Source organism: Hippopotamus amphibius, chromosome 17 (assembly GCF_030028045.1).
Source record: "Hippopotamus amphibius kiboko isolate mHipAmp2 chromosome 17, mHipAmp2.hap2, whole genome shotgun sequence".
In the NCBI taxonomy this organism is placed as follows: Eukaryota; Metazoa; Chordata; class Mammalia; order Artiodactyla; family Hippopotamidae; genus Hippopotamus; species Hippopotamus amphibius.
In genome coordinates this window covers 36482876-36495019 of record NC_080202.1, presented here as the reverse complement: position 1 = coordinate 36495019, position 12144 = coordinate 36482876, and the positions used below count along the sequence as shown (strand labels likewise).

General features: G+C 39.6%; 1 protein-coding gene across 4 annotated transcripts in view; it reads right to left on the bottom strand.

The window, feature by feature from the left end:
* ZNF652 (zinc finger protein 652) overlaps positions 1-12144 on the bottom strand; it is a 57619-nt gene that overhangs the window by 17849 nt on the left and 27626 nt on the right. The window contains exons 2-4 of one of the 4 annotated variants that reach the window (XM_057714639.1): positions 7219-7315; positions 6989-7052; positions 2425-3585 (exon numbers count right to left, since the gene is read on the bottom strand). In XM_057714639.1, coding sequence (XP_057570622.1) covers positions 2425-3327 — 903 coding nt within the window. In that variant the 5' untranslated portion in view covers positions 3328-3585; positions 6989-7052; positions 7219-7315. Of the gene's footprint in view, positions 1-2424; positions 3586-6988; positions 7174-7218; positions 7316-12144 lie in introns of those variants that run through there. The other 3 variants (XM_057714641.1, XM_057714640.1, XM_057714638.1) reach the window with 3 other exon arrangements.

Sequence of the window (12144 nt, the reverse complement as noted above, 5' to 3'; positions counted from 1 at the left end):
CACAGCTTGCAGGATCTTAGCTCCCCCCGCCAGGGACTGAACCTGGGACACAGCAGTGAAAGCACGGAGTCCTAAGCACTGGACCCCCTGAGAAGTCCCATGAAATGGGTGTGCTTTAGATTCGTGGCACAGGCCAGAACCCAAACAAATCCATGCGGTCCAGATTCCAACACCAACATCCTTATGTTCTGTTTTCCAAGATAAATTTTTTTAGAGACACTCTGGGAGTATGAAAACAATGGCAAAAAGTAAGGCAAAAAGAAAGTTCCATTAATATCAAAGAACTGATTGCTTTTATCGAATTAGTGTTGTACCTTTGAAAAGAACCTTGAAGTTTGTTTTTAATATATGAGTTACCAAGAACAGCTGTTTCCTACACATGGGTTACTTACGCAGTTAATATGTGTTTACCAGAGAATACAAACTAATTTTAGATTAACATAAATAAAAACAAGATAAAACAAAACATACATTAATGGTTATAGATCTACAGAAGTATAACTGTTTTTGTAGCTTAGAGAATGCATGTGGAGCCTTCATTAACACCAGTTATTGAGATTTTATTATATTTTCCCAAACCTAATTTTCTCTAGTAAACATTTCCCTCTGGCAGAATTTAATATAACCCCTCAGCTGTGGGTCTTCTCCTCCCTGTTCCGGGGGAGCATGGCTCCAGATCTCTCACACAGGCATCTGTAGGAGACACAGGCAGTCCTGCCTAGTTCCCTGTGCTATGGATCATTGCTTGTCTAGGATATCAGAGCATGTATCAAAATAAAATACTTCTGGTTTAAAGCAATATTAGGAAGTTCCAGGTAACCATCAGACTCTGGGATACTTGAGGGAATAAGTTGTTATTCACTGTAAATAAAGATCTCAACACAGTCACTTCAGGAAATAAGGACTCTGAGAAGAGTTACAAAGTAACCTGTGGTTGGATACTGCTCCAGGAAAAGACAGACAACTCCTATAAGCCATTTTGTAGGGCAGTTTCAATTTTTACTTGTTACTAGGTCATCAGAATGAGAAATGCAAAAAGCATTCATTTAGCAGAATCCACAAAACCTAAATATGAGTTTAAGTGAAATTATGGTGAGATATAGTGAAGAAAGCCACACACAAAAAGTATTTATTAAATGTTTCTTTTCTGTACTTAATGAAGCCAATTTAAGTTAAACAAACAACTATATAAACATCAAGATCAAGATATACCTTTGCAGCAATGAATCATTACAGAACTAAATTTGACCCCTAGGGTGCAGCACAGCATCGCACTCCCTTTGGCCTGAACTGTTGCAACCAATTCAGAACCAGGCCCCAGGCACCTGGAGGGTAGGCGCCATGATTCAATCTTCTTTTATTTACCAAGTGTGTTAGAGAGCAAATCACAACTAACGAATCAAAAGCAGTGAATTTTTAGCAAATATAATTTATATTTTTAAAAAACCTCAAAGTAAAGCAATGATCTCGGTTGTTGATTAAAAGCAAGAAAGAAAAGTGAAAAATAAGGAGCACTCCAGATAAAGGAGTATTCCAAGGAACACACTGAAACAAAATAATTTCATCTTCTAAAAGAAGTTTAGCTTAAATACGGTACAAGAAATTTCTATTTTACGTATCTTTTGGAGATACTGACTTACCTTTTATAAATATTCATTAATATGCATTCACATGTGCAAACCAACACAGCTCAACATAAGTCACTCAACATGATATGATTAGCACACCTCTCAACCTATCACAATATAGTCCTTTTAAGACACCAGCCTGGTTTGAATACCATGTTGTGTTACCTTAACAATACTGCACAGTAGCATTACATAACCCTACTGCCAGGTGGGCAACATTTTCAACCAACTCAGCCTTGTTTAAAGTTTGCATATTCCCATGGGCTCAGCCTCTTGACAAATTTAGTGTTGTCATCTCTCCACTGGTAAAAGCAAACTCACTCCTGGAGATCTTCCATTTCCACCAGTCTGAGTCATTATGGTTTCTGTCCCCAACAGCTGCACTAGAATCTGGCATCCTTTTAAACCTTAGAAAAGGCCCTCTCTCTACTCCTGACCTTTACCTGGTATCTCCCACCTTGACAGAGAAGATGCCAGAATGAATTACATGTCTTACAAGAGTAAATCTCAGTGCAAAGTCGGTGTTGACTCTACCTCCTTGTCAATCACCTACAAAAGATCCCCCTTCCAATGTACCTGGGTTCCCACTAGTCCAGCGTCAGTTAAATTTAACGCATTTGAAAGAAAATGTTAAGCCTGGTTTTGAAAAGACCAAAGCAGGGGCTTTTAAAAAGATAAACTGGTGAAAACTGTCCCTTCAGCCTCTACTGCATTTATTCTCTTGGGCAGATACCAGGTGAGTCTGAACAGCCAGGTTCTATCCTGGAAAGTTTGCCCTCTTGGTGATGAAACCTACCTGAATATTTTTTTCACAGTCTGTTTGCTGGTGAAGGGACAGCTCACTTTCCAGGACAAACTTCTTGCCACACTTATCACAAATCTGCATGCGCCTATGAGTAACGTTCATGTGCTTCTCCAGGTACCAGCGAGTATTAAACACCCTGGGGCACTTCTCACAGGTCAGAGTCTCTTTCTCTTCACACTTAGCTTTCTGGACTGGCGCTTTGGGCTCCTTTGCGGCCCGCTTCTTACGCTTAGGTGGCTCTACACTCTTCCTACGACCTCTCGTAGCTCTGGGAGTAGGGCAAGTGGCAGCTGCGGCAACAGAGGCAGCTCTCCTCGTTCTCCTTTGTGTAACGCTGACTTTCTCCGCTATCTTCTCCTTTTTCTTCTGCCTTTCGTTCTCTCCATAGTCATTACTGTCATCCGTGGCCTCTTCCTCACTCTCTTCCTCTTCCTCCTCACTGCTTGTCTTAAGAACAGGAGTCTCTTTGGACTGAGAAGAGACACCCTTTTCCCCTTTAGATACATTTAATGTTTGATTATTAAGGTTTACCTCTACTATGATCTGCTCCCTTTTGTAGGAGACTTCCTCCTCCTCCTCCTCTTCTGTATCATCAGAATTCTCCCGGTCTTCTTTAACAGCATGCACGTCAGACACTGCTCTTGTCTCCCTGAAATACGGCTGCTCCTCTGTTTCATGGAGATGCGGTTTGCTCATCTTGGTGTCCACTAACACAGAATAAGGACTTCCTGATTCCCTTTTGTACACTTTGGTGGACAGGTCAAGTTCTTGGTTGGCACCATGATAAAAGGTAGATGGCACTTGACCACGACGGCTATCTTCTTGTGCCATCCCTGCTACATGCACAGCACAGTTTTCAACCAGCTCCTGACAAGAACTGGCTGTGTGGCTCATTGGTAAGTGGCCTAATTTATTAAGCAGTTCAGACTATAGAGAAATAGCTTTAAAACAGGGTAATTATTAAGACTCAGATCTTTTTCCATCCACAAAGAATCACTCAAATGAAAAAAAATGGTATTCTTGGAACCTGTGTGCAATTCTTCCAGTGTTGCAGCACCAAAGCATAAGTCAAAAGGTTTGGTATTATGGCAAGAGCAGAGCACTAGTGATTTTCCTTTTGAAGAGAGCTGCAAATGATTTGGAACATGTTATCTGCAAAGAAAAGCAAAGAGAAAAAAGATCAGATATCTCATTTCCTTCTTATAGCTTGCACTGACAGCATACAACAAACATATCTTAAAATGATTAAACTCTTTATATATACAATTCTTTATCCTGCTTAAATGGTTCAGTGTAGGCCATCATTTTACTGGGTTACATTAATTCAACAAACATTTTGTTAGAATGTAAATTCTAAAACAGCAGGAGTCATTATCTGTCCAGTTCACTGAGGTATCCTTAGCGCTTAGCACAAAGTGACTACTGGCACTTAGTAGGTGCTCAGTACATATTTGATGACTAACTGAATATCTGCTTTTGCATAGCATTCAACATCCTGGACGTGCTGACATGGCAGAATATATGGTCTGTATCCACAAGGAGTTTACAGTCCAGTTACACAATATGTGTTGTCCATGAAACATGCAAGAACCTTATGCTGGCTGGCTTTTTTTTCAACGTAAGTCACTACCATCTACCATAGTGAGGGCTCACAGGACAAAGGCGGTAGTGGGCTAGACACTGTGGACCAGGAAAATAAAGCAGCTAAGTGACAACTACAGAAGAGAGAAATGTTACTGGCCTTAAATAATTTATAATCTAGGTACAGATGTCATTGTTTTCAGGTTTATTAGAGTAATTTCAAAGTTTCCAAGTATTTTTAAATTTGTTCTATGCATAGCAGCTCTCTAGATCCACTCAATAACCAAGTGATTTTTCATGTGTCAGTTGCACAAAAGTCTAAATTCTAAGAAACAGTAACCATAAGGTTGATACGGTTCCAAGAAAAATAAAACCATCCATTAAAAAAAAGATGAGAAGGGCAAATACTTTGCTTTGTGACATACCTCACATTGCTGCTTAGCCAACCACCTAACCTCTGAGTCAGATGAATATTATTGCAAGCACATACCCCACCTCACTGACAAGAGGAAGGAAACTAGTATTTACTGAATACCTGCTATGTGCACAAGCATTGTGAAGATGCTCATTATTATTTCTATTTAACATTCACTACAAAACTTTGGGGTTGATTTTTAAACATTTTTAATTTTTTATCAAAGTAATCATTGAAAAAAAATCATACATAGTTTTACAAGTCAAATATCCTGCAAGGTTTATAACAAAAGCAGCCATCCTCTGCCTGCTCCATCCCATCTGAGTCCCACACCTGAGACAAAAGTGTTCCTTTTATCTGCTCCTCGTCCCCTTTCCCCTGTATTTTTACTTTCATATTTCTGAACAATGTGATTATATTTCTTTTTTCTTTTGGCTGCCCTACATGGCATATGGGATCTCAGTTCCCTGACCAGGGACTGAACCTGGGCCCTTGGCAGCGAAAGCACGGAGTCTTAACCACTGGACCACCATGGAAGTCCCTGTGATTTTTATTTATATACATATTTATTTATTTATAGCTGTGTTGGGTCTTAGTTGCTGTGCAGGGGCTTACACTAGTTGTGGTGAGCGGGCTTCTCATCGCGGTGGCTTCTCTTGTTGCTGAGCACGGGCTCTAGGCATATGGGCCAACCTGTGTCCCCTGCATTGGCAGGCAGATTCTTAACCACCGCACCACCTAGGAAGTCCCTATGTTTCTATTTCTTGACTTTTCAATTTTAGATAGTACCACTTGTCTCCCACTTTAGTTTTCTTATTGCTTCCAACTCTCCCTTCATTGTCCCCATATAGTTGTATCACTGTTGTGTTGTCAGTATTTATTGCTTACACTATTATAATAGGTAATTCACAACTATTTCTATCATTCGTCTGCTATTGTCTCTCTTCCATTTTCTCTCCTTACAGATTTATTCTTTTAAAAAAATTATTTTGGGGAATTCCCTGGCGGTCCGAGGGCTGGGACTCTGCTTTCACTGCCGAGGGCCCAGGTTCAATCCCCTTGTCAGTGAACTAAGATCACACAAACCATGTGGCACAGCCAAATCAATCAATTAATTAATTTAAAAAATTATTTTCTTTCATTTTAGTAGAATTTGAGAAAGGAGCAGTGATAGATGCCACCATGTTTTACTTGACAACTGAACAGATATATTTACACTTTTTTGTATTTATGAAAGAGGAAGTTATGCCTTTGAGAGGTTAAATAATTTGTTTAAGATCACATATCTATTAAATGACAGAAGCAATGTTTGACCCCAGGCCAGCGTGACTCCAAAGCTCATGGTCTATTTCTACTATGACAAATGACATTCCAAAATAATTTAAACTCAATTATTCCTGAAACCACATACTTTTTTGCATCAGTTTTATACCCTGTATTTTAAGTAGGAAAATCATAGTAGCTTTATTTTGTATTGCTCAAACTTCTGACCAATGGGAATAGTGTAAACTACTACAAGTATCAATAAATAAACTTACCCACATTAATTATCTCAAATTAAGCAAGGGAGGAGAGACTGTAAAATTCAATTAACCAGCAAAAGATAGGAATAAAACAAAATCATGAAAACAGAGAAAAATAAGTGAAAGGATACCCTCTGTGGTAAGTCATCAATGCGTTCTTCCCAAATACCCGTGGCCCTCGGCCTTCTGGACACATGACAGACCTGCACTTTCCGACCCTGTCCCTTCCCCTGTAGTTGGGTGGGGTTGTGTGACTACTTCCAGCCAGTACAGCTGAGTAGAAGCGACACGTGGAAGAGCAATATGAGACCCTCCAGGCCTCTTTCCCTCTGCAATAGGGACCAGCAATCCTTAAAGTGACTGATGACTGCTATGGCTGCAATCAAACTGGGACACTGAGTAACAAAATGACCCATAGGATAATGCACAATGCTGTGGATCTTTAAAACTTTTTGTTTTTTATTTAAATTGAAGGAGGCATGTTTTCAAAGCCACTGAGATCTTGTGTTGTTTACTACTGCATACAGGTGGAATCCAGAGTGTGGTGCTGCCTCACCGAAGAACCTAAAGTATACGGTAAAGGCTCAGGAGCTGGGTAGAAGGAGGCAAGGAAAAAGCTGTCAGAGGCTGAAAGGATAGCAGCTCATATTGTACAGTGGTGAAGAGAGTGAATATGCCACAAGAACTTATAGCTCTAGTGTAAAGATGGACTGTCATGGGAGTGTGTTGGCTACTGTTGGCTGTATTTGACCAATTATTACATGAAAAGGATGAATTCAGAAAAGAACGGATCAGTTTCCAGCCACAAATGAAAGGAGCCCAGCAGGTCGGCGATTTGTAGGGGTAGAAGAAGCAAGTGCTTAACACACAACTGAGAAGGTCTCTGAGCTACAAATGCTGATCAGAATTCAGTTTTGAGGCAAGGATCAAGTCAAAGATTTGGCCTTCACAACCACTGATAAAACCTCCCAACTGATTAAGGTAGTGCTGAATAAAACAGCTTTTCTAAAAAGAGACTAAAAGGAGGTTCTCTTACCAAAGCAGTCTCTCAGTCTGTTCTGCTACAAAACACGTTTCTTTGATGTGAATTAGTCCAAATGCTATTAGTAAACAGGGATATGATGTCAGTATAAAACAGAAGTCATATTGGTTTACACGAAATTTTCCCGTTTGAAGTGATCAGGAGAAAGCTTTCCCAAATTAAAAAGAGAGCCTTAGCAATATATGAAAACACTAAGAAAAAAGCTAAACATCCCACTTCTGTACCTTCCTTTAATGCAAGTTGTGGCTGGTTCAGCTGCTTCATGAACCACTGCACTTTCCACTTTATATCTGGTGAAGTTGAGGGTATATGTTTCTCCTCCTGTGTTTAAAAAGAAAGTTTTTGATTGCTGAAACATACAGCACACCACGGATCAAATTTTTATTGTAATGAAATCAGTCTCTATTATAAGTGAATGTCTTCAAGACCCCAAAATCTCAGAGGAGGAAACAACCACATAGGGGACTGAGTTTGTAAAGCTTCAACTGACTGATGCTGAGTGCATACGCCAGTGGAGGTTTAATATGCTACTGTTTTTATTTTAATTAATTTTGTTTTTATTAGTGCACTGGTTACAGCGTCCCACAGACTCTGAGTGGTCTGCCCAATCCTGTTTTCCCCACAAGGCTTGTTTATTTTAGTGTATAATTTTGGAGAATTCAGGAAAGCATATATGTCATTATGGCAGAAATACCTGTACTCAAAATTAAGTCAAGGAAGAAGTACGAGACCAGTAAGGCAGAGTTACACAGCAAATAAGTATGGTTAAAAAAGAATTGTGGATGTGGCTAAGGCACACGGAGCTGACTGGAAACAAATAAGTAAAAAGCCAACTAAGTTTTTGAGAGTTATACTGCCAAAAGGACCAGCAGCCTGGGTTAGAGAGGCAGTGACTATTCAAGACTTCTTAAAATGATCTTTGGGGTCCTAAGCATCTGTGGCAGGAAGTGGACTAAGAAAGCTGTTCATCCCCTTAAAGGGGCATATTCCTCATCGTCCATTTGAGATACAGCCAAAGAACATACGAGGAAAAAAAGGAGGAGGAGGAGTTCCAAGATGATAAAGCTAGGGAGAAAAAAAAGAACAGAAAATTGAGCCAAGGAGCAAAGTCAAAGTCTCTTCCGGGACAACCCCTATCCCTGGGGGCTCCTCTCAATGACTGCTCAGAGGGAGTGCAGAATCTGCTACAGTCCACCGAGACCGCCGTGTGTCTCCTGTTCCTCCCCCTTTCAAGCAGGAGTGCTTATTTTTATCATCCTGTCACTAGCCACCATCCTACATTGTATGTGAGGGCAGCCAATCATCAGTCAATTTCTTTCATAAGTCTATGGATCAAAAAGAGCAACATTTGGGCCCAATATAGAGACTACTATGCATCATCTTCTCACGAATAGACCACCTGAGTCATCACATCCTTGTATCACTCAGAGATCCTGGACTTCAAGCTTGATGTCGTGATGGGATAGGACCTTGGTGTTCCCTACTTGGGGAGGAAGTGCGTGCATTTTGCCTGTGAGAGAGAGCAGATCAACTACCTGGTGACCAAAAGAATGGTGCTGCTTATCAGATATTTTCAGCTGTCTCCCTGGCTCAGGCAGTGTTGTGCTTCCTGGCCCTGCCTAGTTACACAGGACTACATGACTAGACCTGGCCATCATGTTGTAAAATAAGCAATATGAGTCACTTCTGAGCTAATGAGAGACCCTCCAGACTTCATGTCCCTCTGAGCACGGTGACCAGTAGTGTGTAAGGTTGTTCCATCAGCCTGGATCACTGAGTGACATGAGCAGAGCTCCTGTGCTGATCTATCCTGGCCATGTAGTGAGAAAAAAATCCTTCACTGTTTAAGCCATCTAGATTGGGAGGTGGGTACTGCAGCATAACCTAGCTAATGCAGTTCTCTATGAATATGTATATATATTATATATATCAATGGTCTCAATTTTAAGCTAGATAGCAGAGACAGAATTGCTAGGTGAAAAGTTAAAAAATCAGAAAGATGAAGAGATCAATTCACAGGGGTATTCTCTATTTAATAAGTTAGAAAATAAAGATTTTCCCTTCTTTAAAAAATTAGAATTAAAGTGCTTTAGTCTATTTTTTTGTAGGGGGGTGCTTGCCACGCAGCTTGTGGGATCTTAGTTCCCCGACCAGGGACTGAACCAGGGTCCTGGCAGTGAAAGCACCAAATCCTAACCACTGGACCACCAGGGAATCTTCCCCCCCACCATTTTTGGCTTAATTCTATTTTAAATGATATACACATATATGGATTCCCACATGAACCTGCAATGGAAGAGCAGAGTCTTAACCACTGGACCACCAGGGAAGTTCCCCCATATGAACCTGAAAGTGATATTACAAATCATCTTAATTTAGTTTTTTAGAAGACTCTCTATAGTGAATATACTAAGCTCTAAGAACTTGAAGGTAGACAGAAAAGGAAAATAAGAAATAACCCTGGGGCGGGGAGGGTGGGGGGGGGACTCGAGGGAGGGAGTCAAGGAAGGGAGGGAATACGGGGATATGTGTATAAAAACAGATGATTGAACCTGGTGTACCCCCAAAAAAATTAAAAAAAAGAAATAACCCTCACTGATATTTAAAGCTGCTTAAATTAATCTCTCTATGGTATTAAAACAACACAAGTTCATCTGTTCGTAAAGATAATTTTCTAAAGTGTCATAAAATAAATTCCAAAATACAATGGGTCATTCCTTAGTGTATTGCTATAATTAACGTACACGACTTGGCGGAAAACATGGTGTGTACGTCAGGGGTACACAAGCTGAGACTCAGTCAGCCCTGGTACTCTAAAAGCTGGACCAGCTACTGGGAAGAAAATACAATTTTTTAAAACAGAAAATATAACAACATATATATAGATAGTAAAGTACAGCTTCCAGAATGTGCTTCTTTTCAATGACATTTTTTCCCAAGTGGACCACAAAATAAGTTTATGCAGTCTTCAAGAATGTTTATTTAGTTTTAAAAGGAAAACAATTTTGTTCCCTGAGAAGTTTTAATAGTTAATTTCAACAAATTTAACTTTTTTTTCTATTAAAATATGTACCTATGCATCCTCCTTGTATGTTAAAAAGATTCTATTTGGGACAAGTCTTTTCAAGTTGAAAAGGCAACCTTGTAAGGTATATCAATCTGGTACCTCTGCCTACTTCACTTCTTTCAGAGCCATGGCTTGTTTCCAAAGCTCAAACCACCCATGTACTACCAGACCCTGGTTCTGCTGAATGGAGAGGTTTCTAAAGCGTACAACTACCTATGAGGATCAGGCCCAAACTAAAACCACTAAGAAACAGAGAGGAACAAGGAGAGAAAGATAAATGTCTATCAGCAAAAGTTATTTAAAAAAAAAAAAAATCATCCACTAGGAAGAATGGACAGGAAGACATTTGGGTCTGTGATAGCAATGGTCTGATACTTTAGTCAAAGCTTTCCTGCTTTTGCCAAAGGCTACTCTTTTTTTTTTTTTCTCATTAGGAAAGTATGTTAGTGACACATTTGTCAAATAACAACTGATCTCAAAGTCTCTGGATGGTCAAGTAATTATTTAACAACTGCTAACTATATGCTTACTTACTTTTTAAAAAAAGGTAGAAATCTGAAAGTTTGGAAGAGAAATTGCATTCAGGTGGGAAAATCAGGAAAAGTTTTGTGAAGGATAAAACATTTCAGGAAAACTTGAAGGGCAGGCAGGTTTTAGACCGGCAGAAATGACGGCAGAAAAAGTCATTTCTAGTAAATGGAAATTAGAATGGGGTAATAGTGAGGTATATTCCTGAAAAAGAGACAGTGTAAGTTGCTTAGTTTTGCTAGAATACAGGGTTTGAGGAAGGGAGAGATGGCAAGATAGGTGAGTCACTGCCATATTGTGGCCAATGGTGAAGGTTGGGCTGAAGAGTTTGTAGTTAGTATGAATGACAAGATAGAGCATCAAAGGCCTTTTTTTGTTTTTTAATTTAAAAAAAATGTATGTATGTATGTATTTAGGCTGTGTTGGGTCTCAGTTGTGGCACGCGGGATCTTTAGCTGCAGCATGCGTTGCAGCATGCGGACTTCTTCTTAGTTGTGGTACGCGTGCAGGATCTAGTTCCCTGACCAGGGATTGAACCTGGGCCCCCTGCATTAGGAGCATGGAGTCTTATGCACTGGACCACCAGGGAAGTCCCAAGCATCAAAGGTTTTCAAGGAAGGAACTAATATAATTAGAGTTGGGTTTTAGGGGTCAAATTACATGACAGCAAATAACTGTAGACCTGTATTTAAATATATCTTTGAAACATACTAGCGTGAGTCAAAAAATTACCTGCACTCTGGTTATATTAAAACTTCTGTTGGCTGCACTGTCTTACCAGTGCTTTTCGTTCAAGGCTACTGTCTCCCCTGTCACTGCTGTGCGCGTGTGCATGTGTTACATCAGTTCATTTGTAACTGTGGTGTGAGCAAAAATGGATGCCCCACTTGTGATTTGCATGAAAAAAGAGGAGGGTGCAGTGATTCGTTTTTTGTGGTCTGACAGTGTACCTGGTATGGTTATTTATCGAAGACTTTGTGCACAGTATGGAGAAAGCGTTTTGTCACACAAAAGTGTGTATAAGTGGATAGAGAAGTTGGACTTTCACCTGTTTGGTCCCCTGAAGGCAGCCCTACGAGGACAAAGATTCACTTCTGATGAAGAAGTGAAGACAGCGGTGCCTTCATGGTTTACAGCTCAGCCTTAAACATTTTTAAATGAGGGAATACGAAAGCTTGTTGACAGATGGGCAAAGTGTATTGAAAAGCAAAGAGATTATGTTGAAAAATGATGTATTTGTCTTTTCTAAAAGTTAATTAAAATAAATTCTGCAGCCAGAGTACGGATAATTTTTGACTCACCCTTGTATATGTGATAAAACATACAATTAAGTGAAATAGAATAAACTTAAAAATAAGTAAAGAAATTGAAGTAGAAAAAAGCAGAAGTAGGAAAATAAGATATACAGGAATTAGGATAAAAACAAAAGGAAAGCACAAATGATTTTATACTAAATCCTATATTAGAACTGACTAAAATAAAATTTTAAATATCCAAATTGTAATTTCACAAAGTTCTCTACAAGAATGCATTCCTTATGAAATAATTAATTTTC